This window comes from Balaenoptera physalus (genome assembly GCF_965194825.1).
Source record: "Balaenoptera physalus genome assembly, chromosome: 10".
Classification (NCBI taxonomy): domain Eukaryota; kingdom Metazoa; phylum Chordata; class Mammalia; order Artiodactyla; family Balaenopteridae; genus Balaenoptera; species Balaenoptera physalus.
Window position 1 is genome coordinate 59,738,773 of NC_138889.1, and position 25,953 is coordinate 59,764,725.

The following is a 25,953-nucleotide window of genomic DNA, read 5'->3' on the forward strand; positions in this document are numbered from 1 at the left end:
TTAAAAAATTAATAATAATAAGGATAATCATTCTATTTTGTGGTGAGATAGTCACAGTAAGTGAAAAAATACAGGTTCTATGAGAGAATTTACAACAGGATCCAAAGTTTTACAATTATGTTTACAACATTTATTTTAGGTGATAGGGTTAGGCTGCTTACTTTTAGTTTTTGCTTGGCAGTTTTCTAATTTTTCTATTTTGAACAATTATTTTAATTAAGAGAAGGGAGAATTCTAATTGTTTTTAAAAGGAAACCTCTATTGATGAACATTTAAGTTACTGCTAATTTTTGGATATTTCAAGCAATATTATAAATAATCTTTGAAAGATATATACCCTAAGACACTTGAATCTATAAGATAAACTTTTAGAAGTAAAATTTCAAGATAAAAAGAAAAATACAGTTTGAATTTGATATATTGCCAAATTGTTCTCTAAAAATATTGTACCACTTTACAATCCCACTTAACACTAGGCAATCCTAAGTATTATTCTTTTCATTTTTTCCCAAATGGTTAACCAATGCCAATCATAAATTGACTACATAAATGTACATATGTATGTATGTGTGTGTATATATATGTTCTTTTTTTAATATGCATACATATACTCTATATGTGTCAAATATGTTATTAGAAAAAAAAAGACTGTGCTAAAAATGTGTTGTTTGTTATTACAAGGTACTTTCACTTAATACACTTTTGTATTGTCTGAATTTGCTGCAAGTAGGTAATACTTTTAAAATCAGTGGAAAAAAATAAAGATATTCCTCTTTTCTTTTGAGAGAGAATTCCTCAGCTTAATCTGTAAAGTGTCTAAATTAAACAGTCCCCAAAATATATATCTCCAGCTCTAAGAAGATGAACAGCATCATTATTTCTTCCAAAACTTTGCTGACTAACTGTATATATAAATGAAACTAAACAATTTGCCTTCTCCATTAGATCCTCAAAATGGACTTGCTAATTTAAATAGAGAGAGGTCAACAAAGGAGCCATACAGTTTGGAAAGGAATCACTGGGTCTGAGGTAATTTCTAAAGTGTTAAATGTGGACCTACACTGTCTATCACTGTGTTACACTTACAATATTGTCAATGAAATTAGCAGCATGGCGCACAACAGAATAGCGAATTCAGGAGAATTTAGAGTAAAAAAATAGTTCGGTCCCCCAGTGCACCATGTGTAAGCTTGACCCTGGACAAGTCAGTTAACTTTTCTGGGCCATAGTTTCTTCACCTTTCAAAGGAGAATGACACCTAGAAAATAACAGGGTTGTTATGAGGCTCAAATGAAATAGTGAATACTTTATAAGCTATAATTTTTATTAATACAATTCTATGAATTTTTATTAATTCGACTTGAGCAAAACTATTAGACATGTAAATTTTCAAAAAGATATCATCCAAGACTAGCTCTACGTGAAAGGGTCTATTAGATACAAATGCTTCTCTATCCATGCTAAGACCTAAACAAACAAAGCAAGCAGAGATTGCAGAGCATGGTTCCAATGGCATGTTTTGGCTGTTATACAGCATTCCATTTATTCAATAAATGCTTTTTTAGTATCTCAACCTCACTCATAATAGAAGAAATACAAACTTAAACTCTACTATGAAACTATTTTTCACCTATCAGATTGGCAAAATTTCAAGTCTGACCGCATAGTCTGTTGGTCAGGCTGTGGGAGAAAGGGTACCTATACATAGCAAGTGGGAATGTCAACAACAGCAGTTTTACAATATCTACCAGAACTCTAAGTACACATTCTCTTTGTACTTCCACTCTTTGGAATTTACCCTATAGCTATACTAGCACTCATACAAAATAATGTATACCAATGAAATTGTTCACTGCAGTACTGTGTGTATAGCAAAAGCCTGCAACAACCTGAATGCCTACCAATAGGAGCCAATTAAATAAATTATGGTACATCTGTTCAATGCAAAACTAAAAAGAAAAAAAAGAAAATTAAAGAAGCTCTCTATGAAATACTATGGAAAAACATCTAAATTACATTAAGTAAAAAATGCAAGGCACAGACATATATATATATAGATATAGATATATAATTTGGTACTATTTTTACTTGCATTTGCATAAGGAATCTCAGTAAAGATAAACAACGGTGGGGTGAAAAACTAGGGAGATGGGACAGGTGAAAGGAAGATTTTAATATAAACCTTTATATATATTTTGAACCATGGATGGCATTAGCTAGCCAAAAAGTTCAATCAAAATATTTGGGGGCTTACTTTGTGCCAAGCATTGTTTCAAGTACTGGAAATAGTGCAGTGAACAAAACTGACCTAAAAATTTCTGCCCATGTGGAGCTTACATTCTAGTGAAGAGGACATGCGTTAGCCAAATAATTAAACATACAGTTATGCCAGACAATCTGGAGTATTGTGGAGAAAAATAAAGCACAAAAGACAGAGAGGAGAATAGTCACAATTTTTAAAAGGGGTTAGTCAGTGATCAAGGAGAGTTTCTCTGAGAAAACATTTGGATTAAAGATCTGAAAGAAGGCAGAGGAGCTAGTCATGTGGCTATCAGGAGGAAAGAGTGCCCAGGCCAAAGAAACAGCCAGTGCAGAGGCCTTTAAACTGAAGTCAACTTGATGAATTCAAGGAACAGCAACAAGGGCAGTTGCGTGGGAACAGAGACAACTAGAAGAGTAGGAGGAGGTCACAGACGGCCATATCATGAAAGGCCTAGGAAACCAAAAGAACTTCAGCTTTTACTCTGAATGAAATGAGAAGCCACTAGAGGGTTTTGAGGGGAGGAATAACATGACCTCACTTTGATTTTAATAGGATCTCGGTTGAGATCACACTAGAAAGAGTGAGTGGGCAGGCAGACCTGTTAGAAGTCTACTTCAACAAACTCAGGCAAGAGATGATAGTGGTTTCGAGGTAGTAAGAAGGGAAAAGATTATGGATACATTTTGGTAGTAAGAACCAAAAGTATTTGCTGAAAGATGGAATGTGGAATATAAAAGAGGACAATCCAGAATGATTCCAAGGTTTTTGGCCAAGGAAATAGAAGGATAGAGTTGTCATTTTCTGATAGAAGGACGAATACAGGAGGTAGATCAGAGCTGGAACATCAGAATCTCAGTGCTGAATATATCAAGTTTAAGGTATCTACTAGACTCCAAATGGAGATGTAGAGTAGGCAACTGAATACAGGAACATGAGTTCAGGAGGGAGGCTGAAGCTAAAGATATACATTTGTGGGTTGTTAGGGTGATAAGTGATATTTAAAACTATGAGACATTCATGAGATCATCAAATTGGATTATATAGAGGTTGTCTTCTGATGTATTCAAAATAACTGGTTGGTATTCCAGGAAAGGACAGGCGCTCACATTTCATGGGTGAGAAAATAACTGTGGCTGAAGAGCAAACTTGATTTTACAAAACTTCCAAGTTTAAGAGGGAACCAGGATTAGAACCTAGCTCCTCATCCATTAACACAAGGCTTTGTTCCCTGGGAATGTAATAAATGGTGTTCGATTTGAACTACCTGAAAAATAGACCATCTCCTAAGAGCATTAAAAAAATGTCAAAAATCAAAAAAACTCACACGTAACTTCTTATGCTCTCCTGTGAATTCAGCTGAAATAAAAGAATAACTTAGAAATCAGCATTTCAGATATTCTTCTAATTTAAAAAAAAATCTTCTTTTGAAACTGAGAAATGATGCCACTAGACAGGTGGGACAGGTGGCTTTGTAAGAAAAGCCCATAGGCCTTCCGTCGTGGTCATCCTACACCAAGGGCCACATAATGATCATGCAATGAATATTTATGTTTATCATCACAGGTCCAAGAAGATAAGGTGGTATTAATTAGGTTTACTAAGGAAAGAGCTTCCTGGCTCCTCCTATGGTAGTTGAAAGTTATAGAGCATAATATGTGGGCCCAACAAGAAGACATAATAGACTTCATTCAACCATGACATTTTGGAGCAGTAGGAAGTCTCAGAAATCATCAGTCCTCTCATTTTAGAGATAAATTAGCTAACGGCACACAAGAGGAACTAAATGCCCTAGCCAAAGGGCTTGCCGGTTAGTGACAGACTCAATACCACTACTAGACACGGGACTTCCCTGTGGTCTGAAACCAACTATTCCCTAATTGTGTTAACAATCATTTTATTGAAATAACTTCGAGAAACAGTCCATAATAACTTCTAAGCTCAAGATATAAACAGAGCTGGAGAAGAAGACAAAAAAAAAAAAAAAAAAAACAGGAACAGAAAATAATCACTTTGCTTTCATTGTATCTCTTAGACAAGTTTTTTTTTCTTTTTTTATATTTTTATTTATTTATTTATTTATTTTGGCTGCGCCGGGTCTTAGTTGTGGCATGCAGGATCTTTGTTGTGGCATGCGGACTTCCTAATTGCGGCATGCATGCAGGATCTAGTTCCCCAACCAGGGATCAAACCCGGGCCCCCTGCATTGGGAGAATGGAGTCTCACCCAGTGGACCACCAGGGAAGTCCCCTCTTAGACAAGTTTTCAACATCATGGTCATCAACCAGTCCCATGACTACTCTTTTTGGAAACTACTATTATGCTCGTTAACTTTACAATGCCAATAATAATTGCTATCATTTACCAAATACCTAAAATGTACCAAGTTCAATATTAGTAACTATTATCAGAGATAACACTGGAGCAAGGACACAGACGTTCTAACCAAGGTAATAACCAAGAACTGATTACATAGAAACCTATCAAAAATGTGAAGTACTCTGGCACTGTCATATATTACTAGTGATAAAACCAATTAGTGAGCAGCAGACCAAACGCATTAAGATCTGCAAAAATGCTTACACCCTTCGGACAAATAGTGACCCAACTTTCATTTTTCTTCTGGACACATAGGAAGACAACATTTCTCAGTCCCCTGTTCATCTAAAAAGGATGACGCAACTGATATACAGCTAATGGAATGTCGTGGAATTCATGTGGACCATTTCCATCAAAAAAATCTCCCTCAAATAATCCCTTGCTCTTGCCATACCAGAAGCATCATTCCAAAATAGAAGGAGCCTGGGTCACCACTTAGAGGACAGCTGCCAAGCCAATGTCTGATAAAGAACACCTACATTAAAACAGATAGCTAGTAGGAAGCAGCGCATAGCACAGGACATCAGCTCCGTGCTTTGTGACCACCTAGAGGGGTGGGATAGGGAGGGTGGGAGGGAGACGCAAGAGGGAGGAGATATGGGGATATATGTATACACATAGCTGATTCACTTTGTTATACAGCAGAAACTAACAAAACATTGTAAAGCAATTATACTCCAATAAAGATGTTAAAAAATAAATAAATAAATTAGATAATATGTTTAAATGCTAAATAAATAAATAAATACTTGTCTATTTCTGCAAACCACATTATGCCTTCCAGTTAAAACTGAAAAGCAAATAAATTAAAGAATTGATTATACTTGTGAAAAGCCTGCCTTCTAGCTATCGTTTGCTGCTCAAGAACTGGGAGACTTTAGATTTAAGTCTAAATTTCCTTATTTCTTAATAAATAATTATAATTATTATTGAAAAAAAACCACCTACATTGAACTTAGTGTTTAAGAAATTTATTATGTCAAGTCACTGAGTGACTTGTGGTATTTGTTATTGTAGCTCGTGTTACTCGTTCAGATTAATACAATTGTTTTAAAAATATGCAATGGTTAGAATCAAAAGTAAGAATGAAATAAAACTATGTAAAAATGGCGGAATTTAGAGTCCTTTTTTTTTACCCATTGAAATTACTTTAATGCTATTTGTATATGAAGGGGGGGTTCTACTCTATATAATTTCTGATTAAATTTTTAAATTAGCATATACTGGTACTGAAATTAAAAAAAGAAAAAAGTTGTTAAACAACTACTGCTTTAATAACAATTTTTAAAAGTAATTAAAACCAAAAACATAAAATGTCATTTGAATTTTTCATCTTTGCCACAGGATAGAATTCAAATAAGTCCTTAGTACCTCTTTTTAAAATAATGCCATCTGGGACTTCCCTGGCAATCCAGTGGTTAAGACTCCGCGCTTCTAATGCAGGGGGCACGGGTTTGATCCCTGGTCGGGGAATTAAGATCCCACATGCAGTGCAGCGCGGCCAAAAAAAAGAAAAAAATTAAAATAATGCCACCTTTTATTAATATAAATAGACCTTTACTCACATGTAACCAAGTGTTATCATCTTATCTCAGTTGATCCTCATAAAAATCTGTCTTGCCTGACTTCTTAAGACCTCATTATCTCCACTTTACAAATGGGAAAAGTGAGGCTAAAAAAGCCATGATCTCTGTCCAGAAAACACATAGCTAGCATATAGCTATTTTAGTATATAGTATACGGCTAGTATATACTTATATACTAGCTGAAATAGCTAGCACTAGTATCAATGTAGTTTCAATCCTAATCCAATATTCCTGTCCTTATACCATGCTTCCTCTCTTACAGCATCCAACAACACAGGTCAACTGATTATATCAAAGTGCCTTTCATCCAATATGTATTCAAAAGATGCTTGTGATTTTGAATCAAGTATCTGATGTACTCTTAGAATTATCACTTATGGAAGAATCCACATTTCAATGTGGAACTGAATTCAAAGAAACCATGCCATTCTTCTAAAAATGACTCCATGTACACAAAGAAGTACAGATATGAGAAGATATGAACTAGGTCCAAATTTTACCATAATACTAAAGGAATCAATTATATTTTAAAGAAAAGCAAATTAGTGCTGGATACTGGACTCAAATAACCTATTTTATTTATTTTTAAGATTTTTTTGATGTGGACCATTTACAAAGTCTTTATTGAATTTGGTACAATATTGTTTCCATTTTATGTTTTGGTTTTTTGGCCACGAAGCATGTGGGATCTTAGCTCCCCCACCAGCGATCGAACCCACACCCCCTGCATTGGAAGGTGAAGTCTTAACTAATGGACTGCCAGGGAAGTCCTTCAAATAACCTTTTTTTCTTATAAATTAAAAAAAAATTTTTTTAAGTTTTAGTTATTTTATTTATTTATTTATTTATTTATTTATTTTTTGGTTGAGCCAGGTCTTAGTTGTGGCTCGCCAGCTCCTTGGTTGTGGCATGCGAACTCTTAGTTGCGGCATGCATGTGGGATCTAGTTCCCTGACCAGGGATCGAACCCAGGCCCCCTGCATGGGGAACACAGAGTCTTATCCACTGCGCCACCAGGGAAGTCCCATCAAATAACCTGTTTTAAATGACAGCTACTGGAATACAGATATTAAACGTTAACATTCATAAAGGAATGATAAATTTATCAATGTAAGTGTCAGTTATCTGAAAGAACTATCCAAAAGACATGTTTCTTCAATATGTGTAACAACTGCTCATGAAATATTTTCAGACAGCATGACAACTTAGCTTTCTAGTAAGCAATACTAGCAAGAGGCACTGAGAATCATTTGTGTTACAAAAGAATAAAAATGAGATGCAACGATCTGTGGGTGGCAAGTCCAGATTCCCTTACCTTTATATACCTTTTCAGTGTTACACAAGTGAAGTGTGAAGTAGGTATCAAGGAGTTGATGGCCATTCCTATTAACAATGTTCCGGGCAGCAATGTTCCGAAGATGTCTAAGACGTCGCTGAAAAATAATAACAAAAAAAGAGGAGTATTCAGCTTTTTCCTCCTGTAAAGCTTTCTGAAAGTTACAATTCAAACATAAAATATAGTAAGTTGTCCCAGTCGTTTATTTGGTGAGCCAGCAACCTTAACCCAGTCTCTTATTTATGCCTCAGCATCTCTTCTGTCAAATAGGAACTATTCCTGCCCTATATCATTTACAAGGTTGTTGGGAGCATGAAATAACAGATATGAAACATTCTTGAAAAGTATAAATGTTATATCAATGCTATATACCTGTAGAATAGCGTTAGTATTTCCTGGAACATAAACTAAGTATAATAGTAATTTGCTTTTTTTCCTTCGGAAGGATGCTGGTAGACATGCAAAGTCCACCTCATACCAAGAGAAAATCAGCCATTATTACATACATACACCTCTGTTGCTAGCTCAGTCTGACGCCAGATCATCTATTACAACCAGGAAAAGAAGCCAAAGCCAAAAAATAAAAGCAATAACTCACTGTTCACTCCATCCAGCCAGTAACCCAACTGTTGTCAGCTTAAATTCTCACTTGACCAGCAGTTAACCAGCCCCTATTTCCTAATCAGGCATCCTTCCCAACAATTTCTCCAACTAGGATGCATGAATTACTTGGAGTCACAAATGTTGGAAAGGCAAAGCTCCATAAGCAACAGTAGAAATCAACAAAAATATAAGATAACTTAAGGGATAGCCAAATCATCTCATATCAAAAAGAGAAAAAGTTGGCAATGCTGAAGTCTAAGCACAACAGATTCATTCTCAAAAGCTAGTTCCCTGTGTCAGATTATTATCTTCAGAGACTTAAAAATAGAAACCATGGGCTCAGTTTAAAAATATGCTTAAAGCTCTCCCTTCAGGCTGAAAGCCTACTTTGCTAAGTCCATCTTCAACTACATGTGCAGTCAGCCAGAAAAGTTCAGTTCTTCCCTTCCATGCACATACCAACCCAATCCTTTCTCCCAATCTAGAGATTAAGATTCTTTGACAGAGAAGGTGATTGTCTAATAAATTTGTTTAATACTCAAACTACGAAAAGCCCCAAATGTACTTACAAAAAGTTCCTAGGGCTTACTCTAAAAGACTTATATTTCTACAATCTGCCAAAGGTTTCCATTTCACACCCTGGATTACAGCAACTATTTCCTTCTACTATATGTTTTTCATCAACCTTCTCAGTGAAGATTTTTAATTGACAGGAACTATTAATTGCCTATACACAACAATCACATCTATTCTGCCGAAAGATTCCAATCTTGGTCCTCTATTCAAAAACCTGAAAACATTACCCAAAGCCTCCAGCATAAAGTACAAACTTCCCATTATTCCTTTCAAAGCCTTGTGCAATCCGACCTCTCCATAACCTATCCTTACTTCCCACTAGATCTTCCATATACCCAACCCCTTAGTCACACATGACTGCTTAAGGTTCCATGAAAAAGATCATGCATGGTCCTAGCTCCATGCTTTTGCTAATGCTAGCCCCTCAATCTAGAATACTACTCTCTTTAAGGAAATCCATTTATGCTTCAAAGTTAAGGAGAGAAGATTCCTCCTTCCTGATTCTCTAACTGAACATTTCTTTTTAATGCAATTAAAAAGAAACACTGGGAGGTTAAACCAGAAACGCAGAAAAATTATTACCTATGGGGGTGAGAACAGGTTGGAGGGAATAGAGATAAAAGCAAGACTTCCCTGATACTTGTTTATGTAGTTTTAACTTCTGTACCATAAGAATGATTTACATAATCAAAAAATAAAGTTAAATAAATAAGAAAAAGTTTAAATCAACTAAACCTAGTCCAAAATATAATAGCAATACCAAAAATTACCACCAGCCTTAGGCTATATCACCCACCTTTGCCCAAAATACTACCCTATGATCCAAGGAAATATTAAAGAAATCAAGGTGACCTAAAGGATCCTCTCTGGTTCTCAGTTCCCCAGAACATCTATACTTGACCAAACAATGTATAATTATACCTAATATGGAATTATGGATAGTTCCAGATATTTATCAATCTTCCCCAACTAGACTATAAGTTCTATAAAGGAGAGACTTTATTTTATTTACTGTTGTATCTCCAGCATCTAGATGAGCACCTAGCAAATAGCAGGAACACAATAAACGGTTTTTGACTGAATTAATATATGTCCAGTGAATTAACCCAGTCAAGAAGGTCTTGGTATGACCTAGGCCTTGCAATGAACCTGAGTGGCCTGGAACCCTTAGTGGATTCTGACACCCACCCACGAGATGGTGGGAGAATAGAGAGCACTTCAAACCTAAGAATGGACCTCAGAACTGAAAGGGGGCTCAAATCTTAGCAGTGTTTCTGGACTACAGCAAATCCTCAGCACTCATCTACCTTTAACTGCTCCAGGGTATACAATCTAGCAGTAGTTCGTGGCCTGGTGGCACCATCTAGCATAAATACACTGCTTTAGACCTTGTCTAAACAGAAATTAAATATCAGATTATCTCTTCAATGGCCCATCTAAAGATAGTTAAATTCAAATCTGTCTTATGATCTAAACTGGCTCAATTATCTTAGAAAAGTAAAACTACTGAGTAATTAAAATTTACACAGACTTTGGAATTACTCTTTAAGATAACATTCCATGCAGGTTCTTTACCAGCCAATCTCCTTATACTTTCTCAAAGCTCTAAGCTTTCACAGTTATAAAAAGCTCTTTGCGTATATTTCTACAGCAGTAGCTTTAGGCATCCAAGTTGTGCTCTAAAAACACCTCTCCCTAAAACTAAAGCTGAATAGATTTTAATTTTAAGTTGGAATTAACATGGCTTTAATGTCTTTGAAACACTGACTATAAAACATTCTATATAAAGGTTAAAAACGTTCACTAACAAATAAAATTAAATCTTCTTACTCAGCTTTGATTTGGAGGATTGATAGATGTAGCTAGAGCACAACTCTGCTACCTGCAGTGTTGGCAGTGGGTAAAAGACCAGTATGATCCTAAATTCCTTAACTTTTTTCTTTTACAAATCTCTCAAGTATAAATTCTAAAACAAGACTTAACTGCCATATGTTGTAGATCTGAAACATTTGCTTAAGTAAAAAAGTAAGCGTTACTCATTAGTATGATTGTAGACTGGTGCCTCTAAAGAATCTAAAATGGTTGGTTCTTCTTGTTAACAGTACTAATGCTCTTAGAAAACTGCTTTAAAACATAACAGTAGATTAAATAATTTTTTTGCTTTGTTTTTATTTATTTTGTTTTGTTTTGTCCTGCCCAGCACCTATTTGGTTTAAGAAACAAAAAACAAAACAAAAACAAAGCAAACAAAAAAACACTCAGATAGTCCTTTGTAGAACCACTCTCCTCTGCTATCAATCTATATAATACTTCCTGTAGAATTAACTCCACCTCCAACTCCAAGGAGGCTCACGTGACTCAGATCAGGCCGATCAGCACATTCCATCCCCCTGACCATAACACATGATTAGGAGCCTAGAAAACCCAGAAATTAAATTGTTGAGAGGTTCTTTTTCCCCCTACTGGCCCAGAACCTGGAAAGGGCATGGGACTAGAGATGCTGGCAGTCATCTTTCCACCACAGTGAAATGAAAACAGCAAGTTAGACAGCAGAGTCCAGAGATGTGGAGCAAGACAGAGGTAAGGGATTAAGAGATACAAACTACCATGCATAAAATAGATAAGCAACAAGGATATAGTGTAGAGCACAGGGAATTATAGCCATTATAGCTATTAATGCAGTGTAATCTGTAAAAATACTGAATCACTATGCTGTACACCTGAAATTAATATTGTAAATCAACTATACTTCAATTAAAAAAATAAAAGTAAAAAAGTTCTGGCAACAGAAGTTGTCTCTGGATCAAACCATACCTAAAATGAGAACTACTGTATATTGACATATCCAGTCCCTACAAAACTATCAAAGATTACAACTAGAGAGAAGACTTACGTTGTAACTGTTTATCAATAATTTATCCCGAGGCTTCCCTGGTGGCGCAGTGGTTAAGAATCCGCCTGCCAATGCAGGGGACACGGGTTCGATCCCTGATCTGGGAAGATCCCACATGCTGCAGAGCAACTAAGCCCATGCACCACAACTACTGAGCCTGCACTCTAGAGTCCGCGAGCCACAACTATTGAGCCCAAGCTCTGCAACTACTGAAGCCCAAGCGCCTAGAGACCATGCTCCACAAGAGAAGCCACCTCAATAAGAAGCCCACACACCACAACAAAGAGTAGCCCCTGCTCGCCGCAACTAGAGAAAGCCCACGTGCAGCAAGGAAGACCCAACGCAGTCAAAAATAAAATAAATTTTTAAAATTAATTAATTAATTTTAAAAAAAAGAATTTATCCCATTAACAGGTTAGTAGATGAAGAGAACATTCTAATTTAGAGGCAAGGTACAAAGAAATGTTTTATTTTGTTAAACATCTCCATATTTTAGAAAATGGTAATTTCTGGTGGGTCAATCCATTTTTGTTGATATAATTTTTAACCTTAACCTTGGACAGCAAGTCAAAACACACCCCAGAACTAAAAGAAAACCAAAGCAATTTTCAGTAGTAAGGTGCGCCATCGGTGTTCAATGTTCCTCCCAAATATTACCTTTCCCTGGCTGGTATCTAAAACTTTCTGGTTTCTGAGGTATAATAATGACCAAAGAGAAATGTGGTGTCCTTGATCTTGTTCCTCGTCACTGCTGGAGAGTGACTCAGGGAGGCTGATGGCCAACAGAAGGAGGAAGAAATGGCTATCGTGCAACCTCCTTCCCCGTACCCCTTGCTTAAAAAACAAGAGTAACTGCGTTTCTTAAATATAATGACTCCACAAATCCCCACCGTCACCAAACTATCATCCCACACACATTTTATGACTCCCAAGACCACGGTGATGTATCTTCTAAACAAATTTTGAGTCTAATTTGCTTAGTCTACAAGAGCTATTACAAATCAATAATATAATCAATAAGCTATAGTCCAACAGAAAAGGGGGCAAAGGATACAAAAAGGCAGCCACCGAAAAAGAAATGGAAATGGTCAATAACCATATGAAAAGACGTATAATCCCACTCATAAAGATATGCACACCAAAACAAATATTCCAGCTTGTGGAGACTGTAGTTTCCAAAGAATGGCCGCACCAATACATCGCATCCCACGTGCTCTCTTACAATGTGATGCTGCCACTCCTCCTTGACCAAGTGGCGTCTATGTTCCCTCTCCCTTAAATGAGGGCAGGCCTGTGACTATGGCAGAAATAATGCCATGTGACTTCTGAAGCTAAATCGTAAAATCACCTGGTCCTCTTTACAGGATGCTCTTCCTCAGAATCCAGTCACCCCACTGTGAGGATGCCAAGCAGCCAAGTGGAAAAGACTTTGCAGGTGTTCTCAGCCCCAGCTGAGAGATCCCAGCTATAACCAGACACGCAAGTGACCATTTCAGTACCCAGCCTTTGAGACGCCAGAAATGACATCAAGTAAAGCACAGACAAGTTGTTCCCACCAAGCCCGAACCAAACTGCATATTCATGAGCAAAATAAATGATGATGTTTTAAGCCACTAAATTTTTTGTTTGTTACTCAGCAATAGAAAACAAAGAGCTCTATATGATTAACCAAACCATTTTAGTCTCTGTCAGGGCTGATGCTAGTAAGAAAAACAATGTTGGGGAAAATACAGAATGGTCCATTTTGGACGGACAGTGATTTAGCAACAATTACCAAATTTTAAACTGCACATAATATTTGACCAAGAAATTCCACAAATCACAAAAATGTGATTTATAGCCCAAATGCAAATACGGGCTATAAAAGCAAAAACTGAATAACCACTCAAACTGTGGTATAGTCACACAATGGAAAATTGCATAACCCTTACAAAAACAAAGTGCTAATATGAAACACAAACAAAAGAACAAGAAATTTTAAATGTCCACATAAATAAATACTACTATATACCCTGAATGATGTAGATCGTGGGTTGGTCAACTTGTTCTAAAAGGAAAAGAAAGTAAATATTTCAAGACTTTCAGGGTGCATCCTGTCTCCGCAAATTCTTTGGGTTTTTGTTTGTCTGTAATCCTTTGACGATGTCAAAACCTTTCTCATTTCATCAGTTGTTACAAAAAACCAGTGACCGGTGGCCACAGTTTGCTGACCCCTAATGTAGATAATCACTGAGTTATGAGAAGTTTTAAAGTAGCACTTGATTTGGAAATGTAGTCAAACTTGTTCTGAATACCGTTCCCCTTTCCTATTCCCAGTTCATTTCTTTTTCAGGTCAGGCATTTATTCTCAGCCTGGGGCCAGGCTAACTGGCATGGAAGAATTAAGGCCCAGGTTAAGTCAGATTACTGCTACTTTGGTACACTTTTTTGAGGGACAACAAAAGCAAACCTGGGAGAAAATTAGTTTTCCACATTTCCATGGAAGGTAAAAATGTTGAATTACCAAATCAAGAATTTAAGCTTGATAAATTAGGTCAGTCTTTTTTAAAAATACAAAAGCCCCTTCTATATTATAGCAGTCTCAATCACCTAACTATTTTTTCTAATCTCTTGATCCCAGCTGAAAGACTCACTGTGAAAACTTTTGAAGAACACAGAAATGCTTTAAAACTAGCGCTCGATGCTGCTGGAGAGAAAGCAGATGGTGCCAACACCCAATGTTACAGATTTAAACAAACAAACCACCAACTCTGATCTCTCATAAAAACTTTATAGCTCCTGTTCCTAACTGAGAACTTTCTCTGACACAAATTACACAACCTTGGAACCAAAGCGCTTATTTTGACATTAACTCTCCTCTCACTCAAGTTCAAATAAGTCCTAGAATTTACTTCAGTCATTTACTATGCACTAACAGGCTTCTCCACAAGAAAAGACAAAATTATCTATGTCTCTGAACTTCCTACATTTCTTATACATTTTGGCTCTGGGTTTTTTTGTTTTTTTTAATCTCTACCCTATTCACCCCCATCTTGGTGGGAAGTCCAAACTTGCCCTTTTTCTCCCATGTTTCCTCTGGGTAGTGTTGCTCTAAGAAATAGGCCTTTGTAGTGACAGATCCAGTATTGTTCTCCATGTATGTCTCTCTCATCCTCCCTCTCTCATTCCCCTTTCTTCTATTTTACTTGCTGTTATTTCCTTTACAGACTATGCTAGGAACTGTGGGGATACAAACATGGCATTCCCTAGTTTCAGAGTATGTAATCTTTCTAAAGAACCGGAGTTTGGGCACAGGAAACAGCCAGTTTGAGGTAAAAGTATCCAACATATACTTTCAAAGACCATTTAATTAAAAAACTGTTATTTTAGAAATGTAAGACAGAAGAAAGACACAGAATTACACAGGATGACCTGGAGGATAAAAACCGGAAGACAGAAGACAGCTTCAGTGGTCCAAGTGTTTAGAGTAGTATCGTGCCTGTAATTTGCTTCAAAATAATTGGGGTGAGGGAGGGAGGACAAGTATTGTTAGTTAGGTATATAGATAAAACAAGATCTACCATGAGGTGAGAGTTATTGATAGTTATTACCAATAACTGGTAATAGGTACCTGGGAGTTTATTACATCCCACCCTGTATGTATGCATTTCAACACACATTTATATATAAAATATACATTATATTTCTTCATTCACTGAAATTTCCATAATAAAAAGTTTTAAAGTATTATCAGTAAGACCAGAAAGAAAGGATAAGACTCTATAGGAGCACAAAGACAAAAATGGGCTTAATGGGGAGACTAACCAGATAACGGATATGGTTGAGGACAAAGAGAAGATTGATAAAAGAAATAAAGGAGTTAAAGGACCTCTAGAGATATAAGAACTAATCAATAAAGGTGTTAGGGCAATAGAGTAGCCATCAGGAAAGGGAAAGGGAAGGAAAGAAAAGAAATATGTATATATACAAGAAACATACCCTATACCTTACATCAAATCCCAGATGGTTTAAAAATATTCAAATGTAAACAATTAAAGCATAAAAGTATCAAAAGAAACCATGAAGAATTATTTTATAACCTCAAAGGTCTAAGAATGACATAAAACTCCGAAGCTATAAAAAGAAAGATAAAAAAAATCAATAAAATTTACTACATAAAATGTTTTTAAATTATGCATGACAAAAACTAGCATATGCAAAATCAAAGGAAAAAAACCAAACAAAAAGATTTTAATTCATATAACAAAGACAATTTCACTAAAACATAAAGAGTTCATATCGGAATTCCCTGGTGGTCTGTGGTTAGGACTCGGCGCTTTCACTGCCAGGAGCCCGGGTTCAATCCCTGGTCAGGGAACTAAGATCCCGCAAGCCGTGAGGCACAGCCAAAAATAAAATAAAGAGTTCATAGAACAAAAAGTCCAACAACCCAACAGAAAAACCGACAAAGAATATTAACAGATTAATTCACAGAAAATACAAATAGCACTTAAACAAAAAAAGATTCTCAACCTCACTCATAAGAGAAATGCAACTTAAAACTACACTAAAATTGGCACAGATCACAAAGTCTGATAACATATTCAGAGGCAGGCAGTGGCAAAACAGACACGTCCCTGAAAAAAGTATAATTGGTAAAACCTCTAAGATGGCAATCTGGCAATACCTACCACAATTACAAATGCATAGATTCTTTGACCCAGAAATTCCACTTCTGCATTTGTGTTAAAAATACACTTGCAGATATACAATATGATGTATGGAATACAACAGTAGCAAAAACTGGAAATAAGTTAAATGTTCATCAACAGGGGATTGCTAAATTACAGAATGTATATCCTACAGTGGAATAGTATGGGGCTATAAAGAATAAATCATGTGGCAGCTTTCTGAGCACTGATATGGAACAATCTATAAGATATACTATTAGTTTTTTAAAAACAGTACAAAACAGTGTATACACTGTGCTTAACAAATTATCATTTATGTTTCATAGGGAAAAAGAATATAATTATGTAATGATGGGAGATGCATAAAATATAATTGATAACACTGGTTGGCCAAGGGAAGGGAAAATGGGTATTTGGGGCACAGAGTGTTATGGAGACTCTTCACTGTATCCTCTTACATACCTTTGAATTGCGATCCATATGAATATATTACCTATCTTTTAAAATAAAACTAAATTTACATCTTTAAAAAAACAGAGATGGCAACCAACCCTTAAGCCCAGGTATCTGTGATAGTCATTACCAGAAGCAGTGTGACATAGCGGTAAGAGAGTCAATAATCCTGAACTCAAGGGTGGTTCTAACCACTCACTAGTGGGCAAACCACTTAGTCTCTCTGAGACTGTTTTCCTTTCCATAAAACAGAGATATTTCCTGCATGCTTACCTCTGTGGGTTATTTTAAGAATCAAATGAAATAATGGATATAAAAGCTCTCTGAAAAACTGTAAAGCATTTTACAAATATAAAGTATTAACAGAAATAGAGATGTCAAGAAAGGGATGTGGTTAGTGTAAAATGACGAATTGGTTTAGGCATTTCTAATCTGAAGTAAAGAGACAGATTTAGAATTCATCTATCTAAATAGAGGTAATAGTCACAAGAGTATAACAGATCTCCAAAGGACAAACATTCAATAAATAGAATTATAGAATTACAGAACTGAAAGGGATCTTGAAAGTCATCTAAGCCTTTGCTACTCAGTATCACCTGGGAACCTGTTGGAAATGCAGATTCTCAGGTCCCACTACAGACCTTACTCAATCAGAATCTACATTTTAACAAGATCCCCAGGTAATCTGTATTTACATTTTGAGTTTAATAAGCACTAGGCTAAGCCATTTTACTCATTTTTTAGATAATAAAATTGAGGTCCTAAGTAAATGGACCTACCCATGTTTACACTGTTAGTAAGTAGCAAAATCAAGGTTTGCACCCAGGCCTGACCTCCTAGGCTATGTGTACATGTGTGCATGTGCACCATGTATTTGCTTCCCAGATACCCTGTTTCAAAACCTTTGAGACATCTTTGCCTGGCAGATGTCCCATGCCCCTACTCCCATTTCTAATCAGCCACCCAGCCCATCAATTCTTTCTTCACAGTTATCTCTGGCATGTGTTTCTTCTTTTCCACACTCTTCATTCATTTCCCTAAAGCTATTGTTGTTTATACTGTAAAAACCAGCTTTCTTCTCTTATACACATATCAGCTTCCTCTTCTGCAAACAAGAGCTCACAAATAGTAATCTCTATACAATTCCTTAAACAAGTACAAGCCATTATGCATTTGGCGGCGCGCGGGGGTGGGGATGGGGGGGCCCCTAAGCCGCATGGCATTGCTGGATCTCAGTTCCCCAACCAAGGACTGAATCCATGCCCCCTGCAGTGGAAGCGCAGAGTCCTAACCACTGGACCGCCAGGATATTCCCCATTATGCATTAAATGTTAACATACTGATTTCAGGGAGACTCTATTTTTAAAACCTACCAAGATTAGCAAAATTAGAATCTTCGTGTCTTCATTTCCATTATTTCTTTCCCATTACCCCCTTCTCTTTGCCCCAGAACTAACCCAGGTTGCCTTTATCTAATAAGGTCCTCCCACTATAATCAAGCTTTACTAAATAAATCCAAAGGCCCTAAATCTACTTTCCAGTACCATCTTCAATCCCAATCTGTCTCAATAAGCTCGCAACATTCACAAACATCCTCATGTCTTCATAATTCTCTCCTACACATTGTACCCTAACAAACCAAAGTATTTCAACATTTCTGGAGTACCCATGATGTGCCAGGAACTACACAACGAAACGGAAGACTAAATACCTCTGACTACCTCTCCTACATAAATTCAATAAAATTAAGAGCCCTGGTCTCTGCCGCATTTCCACATCTGCACCAAGAAGTTTTGACTTTTTTAAGAGCCAATAATATGGGACTTTTATAGATGCTCAGCCACGAAAGAAATAGATGAAGAGGCAGATTAAGCCACTCGTGACCTGAGGACTAACTCCCGTGCAACAGCCAGCACACTGCAGCACTAGGGTAAACAGTTCCAGAGGCTCCCAGATACTAACTGAGTTCAGTTAAATCAACCTGAGAAAAAACAAAGGGCATGTGCTTCAGATCAAAATCAGACTGTGAGCTATTTATTCCAATTATACCAAACACTGGTTTTGTGTTGTGGTATAAACTTAGCCAACTTAGGTCTGAGTCCCAGCTCTGCTATTTCCCTTGGGTATGTAACTAATCTCTCTAACCTTCAGACACCTCATCTGTAAAATGGAGCTAATAACAGCTTCTACCTCATAGAGTTGCAATGAATGAAGACTAAAGGGAAGAACTGCAAAGCATTTAGACACAGTGCTAGTGCATAAGGTAGTTCAATAATGTAACAATTATTACCCTACAGGTTGCCTCAGCTTTTAGTGGTCAGTTTACCTGTAGGTTCAAAATCTATCCACCTAACCCGAGCTATACAGGTTTGTGAAGGTAGAGACAAAGGTGAAGCAAATTGTGCTTTAAATCCAAGAAGCAAACAGACTAAGATAGTGGGAAAAGCTCCAAATTTAGAACCAAAATAGCTGCGTATGAACTCTAGCTCTTCATTGTTCTTTTCTGGGCCTTGATTCTCTCACCTGTTAAGTGGGGGAGATGGTTCTAAGTACTGTAGCTAAAAATACTACGAGAATGGTTTTAAAGACATTAGCTACTAAAAACACAAGGCAGCATGACAAAAGATAAAAGGGTAAGAGTGGCAAGTTCATTCATGAATAATTTTTAAAGGATATTTCTAGTAGTGTGTGAAAACGAGCCATGAATCTTGACTGGAGGAAAATATGACAGCAAATGGTAATCACAGAGTTGGACTAAAATGAGTATCTACAATTAAGCAGACAAATGTCAAATCATTCCTCATGACCCAACTCAGAATCTCCACTTTTGAGACATCCTTCCTGACCACACTGCCCCATCCACTACCCTAAACCAAGATGATAATTTCTCCCCTCTGTGCCATGACTATGCTATATACATGCCACCATCACAGCACTTACCACAATCATGCTCACAATCATGCTTTATCAACTATGTTTATATGGCTGTGTACCCCCAAAAGAGGGGTGAGCCTTAAATAAAGAAACCAAGTTTCATTCCTCTTTTTACCCATAGCACTTAGCACCTGACACAAAGTAGATACTCAGTAAGTGTTTGATGGATGAACCAATGAGTAAACCACGGACAAGATTAGATATTTCACAGTGCCATAAGACAGTAGCCTTATGTGTATGTTATATTTAACATACACATTAAAGTTATATTTTATATATACCTCTTAATAGCACTTCTATTTTGTCACAACTCTTGGCCTTTCTGTAGCCTCCTGTGACTATAAACTCCTTAAGAACCAAAACCATCTATTTATCCCAAGCGCAGCCACACGGATATTCAATAAATGTTTGCTGAAGGAATAAAGGAATGATGAATGAATGAATATCTCACACTGCCTCACAGCTTAGGCCTCAGTCTCCCCTTATTTAGAAACTTCATCAGCAGCCTTCTCCCTACCGCCTTCTCAATGACTCTTCTCACTGCCAGTCTCTCCTCAAAACTGTCCTACTCTCACAATACAATGCCAAGGGCAGACTGGTAAATGTGGAGGGAGTGTTAAGAGCTCGTAAATCATAATTTTACCACAATGATAGCCAAGATTACCTCAGACAAAAGTCATCAATGGGGACTTCCCTCGTGGTCCAGTGGCTCAGACTCCACACTCCCAATGCAGGGGCCCAGGTTCATCCCTGGCTGGGGAACTAGATCCCACACGCCGCAACTAAGTGTTCGTATGCCGCAACTAAATATCCCGTGTGCCGCAACTAAGATCCGGCGCAGCCAAATAAATTAATTTTTTTAAAAAATCATCAATGGATGATAAATCTGGGGCGGGGGGGTGGGGGGGGAAGCAGGATATATGCATGATCTCAAAGTGTCTCCCTACAGACTGTTTATTAGTTAGTTTCAAGGGCAGACACACACATACAGAATTATATAGTTGAGAAATCAGATAACATATTGACCGAGTGACCAAAATAAACATCGCCAGTAAGGGACAAATGGACATCATTTGTCTCCAGAAGTGATACCCTATGAAGGACGCATCACCACACATGAAATTCCAATTGAAGGGACTTCCCTGGTGGTCCGGTGGTTAAGACTCCAAGCTTCCAATGCAGGTGGTGCGCGTTCAACCCCTGGTTGGGGAACTAAGATCCCACGTGCCATGCGGCATGGCCATAAAAAAGAAAAAAAAGAAAAAGAAATTCCAATTGAGAGAATGCATAATCTGAATCTAATCATGAGGAAACATCAGGTAAACAGAAAATGAAGAATAGTCTATTTTAAAAAGGGAGGAAGGGGTCTATCTGTATAATGACACTGACCTTAAAAAAAGAGACAAAGAAAAGCTGCAGAAATGTTCTACCTTAAAGAAGAGATAAAACCACTAAATGCAATACCTGACTCTAGAATGGATCATGAACTGGAGAAAGAAATGTTCTATAAAGGACATTATGGGATCAACTGACAGATTATGAACCACAGATTAGATAAAAGCATTATATCAATGTTAATTTACTGAAACTGATAACTATACTGCAGATATAAAAGAGAACATACCTCTTCTAGGAAATACATACTCAAGTATTTAAGGATAAAAGGTCAGGATGTATGTAACTTAACTTCAAATGATTCACACACACAAAAAAACTTATCTATATCTGTATAGACCTAGGAAGAGATAGCTTGCAAATGACAAGGCAAATGGAATGTTAACAATAGATGACTCTGGGTAAAGGGTATAAAGGTATTCTTGTACAAGTTTTATTTTTGCAATTTTTCAATAAGCTTGTAATTCTTTCTAAACAAAAAGTTTAAAAAAGAAAAGAAAAACAAGTACTAGCTTGTACTAGCAATAAGACAAGAAAAGGTACAAAAGGTATAGAGATTGAGAAGGAAGAAATAAAACTGTCTTTGTTCAACAGATGACATGATCATCTATGTAGAAAATCTGAGAAAATCAACCACAAACTCCTGGAACTAAGCAATTATCGCAAGGTTGCAGGGTACAAGGTAAATTTACAAAAGCCAATTGCTTTCCTATATACCAGCAATGAACAAAGGGAATTTGCATTTAAAAACACAATATCGTTTACATTATACTCCTCCAAAATGAAATACTTAGGTATAAATATGAACAAGATCTACATGAGGAAAACTATACAACTCTAATGAAAGATATCAAAGAAGAACTAAATAAATGGAGAAAATCCATACTCATGGATAGGAAAACGCAATATTGTTAAGATGTCAATTCTTTCCAACTTGATCTATAGATTCAGTGCAATCCCTATCAAAATTCCAGCAAGCTATTTTGTGGATATTGACAAACTGAATAAACAAGTAAATCAAAGGAACAGAATAGAGAGCTCAGAAACTTATACCACATAAGTATAGTCAACTGATCTTTGACAAAGGAGCAAAGGCAATACTACACACCTATTAAAATATCCAAAGTCCAGAATACTGACAACACCAAATGCTAACAAGGATGTGGAGCAATTTTCATTCATGCCTCGTGGGGAGGAAGTTGTAGATGTAGCGCAAGGTGTAGGTGTAGAGTAAAGATAGTCTTTCAACAGATGGTGCTGGAACAACTGGACCTCCACACACAAAAAAAGAATCTAGACATAAACCTTACCCCTTTCACAAAAACCAACTCAAAATGGACCACAGACCTAAATGTAAAAATGCGAAACTATAAAATTCATAGAAGAAATCTAGGTGACCTTGGGAACGGCAACTACTTTTTAGATACAACAGCAAACACACTCTCCATGAAAGAAATAATTGATAAACTAGACTTCATTAAAATCTAAAACTTCTGCTCTCTGAAAGACAATGTCAAGAGAATGAGAAAACAAGCCATGGGGGAAAATATATGCAAAAAACACATCTGACAAAGGACTGTTACCCAAAATATACAAAGAACTTTTAACTCAACAATAAAAAAACAAAACCACCTGATTGAAAAATGGGTCAAAGACCTTAACAGACACCTCACCAAGTAAGATATACAGACAGCGAATAAGCATATGAAAAGATGTTCCACATCATTTTTCATTAGGGAAATGCAAACTAAAACAACAAGATACCACTACATACCTATTAAAATAGCCAAAATCCAGAATACTGACCACACCAAATGCTAACAAGGATGTGGAACAATTTTCATTCATGGCTAGTGGGGAGGGAGTTGTAGATGTAGCACAGGGTGTAGGTGTAGCACAAGGGATTTTTAGGGCAGTGACACTACTCTGCGTGATACTATATTGGTGAACACATGTCATTATACATATGTTCAAAACCACAGAATGTATAACACCAAGAGTAAACCCTAATGTAAACTATGAACTTTGGCTGATGATGATGTGTCAATGTAGTTCATCAACTGTAACAAACATGTGACTGTGGTGTGGGATGCTGCTAATGGGGGAAGCTATGTACGTACAGGGGCAGAAAGTACTTGGAAAATCTCTGTACCTTCTGCTCAATTTTGCTATGAACTTAAAATTGCTCTAAAAAATAAAGTCTACTAAAAAAAAAAAAGACAGTCCTCCCCTCTACCTCCAGGATAATGTCCAAATTCCAAAGCATGGCACACATGGCCCTCCATAATCTAATCCCAAACTATACCTCTCCAGCTCGTTTGTTTCCACCATCCTCCTCCAAGATCCTTAAACTCCAGCCTCACATAATTATCTGCCATTCGCTTTTACACCTACTTACCTTTTTGCTCAAGCTGGTCCCTCTGCTAGAATGCTTTTCCTTCTCTTTCCCACTTCAGCATTTAGTTCAAACCATCTCTTATATTACACTAAAATGGTCTGCTGACGTAGTTGCCTTAACCATTAGATTATAAATCCCTCCAGGGCAAGGACAGTGCCTTATTTATCCTGTATCCTCGGAGCCTGACAAACTGCAGCAGTAGTAGTAGTAATGATAGTAGCAAGAGCTAATATTTCGTGAGCATTGAGCAGTTACTACGCACCAAGCACCTTTTTAGGCAAATTTATGACCCACATAATTCTTTCAACAACCCTACAGGGTAGGTGCTATTATGCCCATTTGATCTGAGCCTCCCTGAGACATAGGGAGATTAAGTAGCTTCCAGACTGCCAACCAGGAAATTGTGGAACCAGGATTTGAACCCAAGCATCAGGTTCTAGAAAACATATTTTTCACCACTGTGGTATACATGGTAGGAACGCAAAAAAAAAAAAAAAAAAAAAAAACTGTTATACAAATGATAGTGTAGAACAGAGTTGAGCACAATATTTGAGGAATGAAAATGTTAGGGACAGGGACTTCCCTAGTGGTGCAGCGGTTAAGACTCCACGCTCCCAATGCAGGAGGCCCGGGTTTGATCCCTGGTCAGGGAACTAGATCCCACATGCATGCCTCAACTAAGAGTTCGCATGCCACAACTAAGGAGCCCACCACGTGCCGCAGCTTAGACCTGGTGCAACCAAATAAATAAATAAATATTAAAGGGAAAAAAAGAAAAGAAATAATTATTTGCTTTTAAGAAATTGTAAAACCGTATTCAAAGATATTCTGGTACTCCAACAATAAGAGAAGTTAGAGAAAGAAGTACACCAGAGTCTAACACAGTATTTGGTACACATCAGAAATTTAATACCAATTAATTAAATTTTTCCATTTTTTAACAGATTTTATGTTTACTTCTAAGTACCAACTTACTTTGTTTTTATTTTTGATAAAATATCTAAAATGCACTGCATATTTTGCTACCTCAGTGAAGAGGGCATCGATAAGGTAACCTATTCTTGAAAATACAAGGTAGTAATAGTGAGCAACGATTTTTAGTAATTTGCAGGTAGTTTTAAAACATCCAAGTTTATAAAATATCAAAAATGCAGCTAATGTACAATTAAGAAATTCTGCAATTCTAGTGCCCCCCTCTAATAATCAGACTGATTTCTTTTGGTAGAAATAAAGGAATATCAAATGTAAACCAGTCACTCAAGAGCACTGGGACAACTGTTCTTTATTTTTATATTTATATTAAATACCTTGCATGTAGGAAAAACTCCATTTAGTCAATTCATTAAAACAAGCTTGAAATACCTACTATATGTACAGTTCTATGAGGGGACCAACTCTACCCTGTAATGAGTACAGTCCTGTAAAATATCCTATACCTGAAATGAGCTCCCTGCAGCCTACCTGCCTATCTTGCTTTCTGATCTATTTTCAGAATGAAAAATTATAAAGTCTTTCCCATGTTGCTGCTTTTCAAATATACCCTTATATTAACATTTTAGGGACTTCCCTGGTGGTCCAGTGGTTAAGACTCCACACTTCCACTGCAGGGGGCACGGGTTCAATCCCTGGTCGGGGAACTAAGATCCCACATGCCGCGAGACTTAAAACACAGCTCTTTCATACTCCTAAATTAGTTTCATGTTGTGTTAAAAAAAAAAAAAAGTGTAGTTTTCCTGTATTAGTTCTTTTTTTTTTTTTTTAATAAATTTATTTATTTATTTTTGACTGTGTTGGGTCTTCGTTTCGGTGCGAGGGCTTTTTCTCTAGTTGCGGCGAGTGGGGTCCACTCTTCATCGCGGTGCGCGGGTCTCTCACTATCGCGGCCTCTGTTGTTGCGGAGCACAGGCTCCAGACGCGCAGGCTCAGTAGTTGTGGCTCACGGGCCCAGCTGCTCCGCGGCATGTGGGATCTTCCCAGACCAGAGCTCGAACCCGTGTCCCCTGCATTGGCAGGCAGATTCTCAACCACTGCGCCACCAGGGAAGCCCCTGTATTAGCTCTTATACAAAAAAAAAGACTGGAATTGTAACAGGAAATAATTCATATCCTCTGAAAGACTTAAGTAGGTTGGAGGAAACAAGACATATAGTTGCTAATCCCGTGCTTAACATAAATCAAAGGAGGTACTTTATAAATATCTGTTGAATAGACGGATTACTCGGTCAGTTTCTTCCACTTCTGCACTTAGAACTAGTTTTGACATAGGTTAACACGAACACATGTAGCTCACAGTTAAGCCCTTAGTCAAAAAAATATAGTTATGTTAAAAGAGGTCCAAGTTTTTCCCGGAAAAAAATAGACCATAAAAGTCTGATTTCCACTTTCACTCATTTGTATCTTCTCTTTTTTTCTTACCCAGGAATCTACTGACAAAAGCCAAAGGCAGCTGTCAGTTTCAGCTTCCTTGTTTT

The 25,953-nt window shown here is 37.0% G+C and overlaps 1 protein-coding gene and 1 long non-coding RNA gene across 7 annotated transcripts in view; one reads left to right on the plus strand and one right to left on the minus strand.

Annotated features, from left to right (window-relative positions):
• UVRAG (UV radiation resistance associated) overlaps positions 1-25,953 on the minus strand; it is a 316,651-nt gene that overhangs the window by 282,563 nt on the left and 8,135 nt on the right. For 4 of the 6 annotated variants that reach the window (XM_082477829.1, XM_082477827.1, XM_082477828.1 and 1 more), the window contains one exon: positions 7,541-7,658. In XM_082477829.1, the coding sequence (XP_082333955.1) occupies positions 7,541-7,658 (118 nt within the window). Of the gene's footprint in view, positions 1-6,010; positions 6,101-7,540; positions 7,659-25,953 lie in introns of all 6 variants that reach the window. The other 2 variants (XM_082477826.1, XM_082477825.1) reach the window with 1 other exon arrangement.
• Positions 7,667-24,347, plus strand: LOC309668272. The gene is made up of 2 exons (XR_014268178.1): positions 7,667-11,320; positions 12,998-24,347. It is a non-coding gene; the product is annotated as an uncharacterized lncRNA (long non-coding RNA).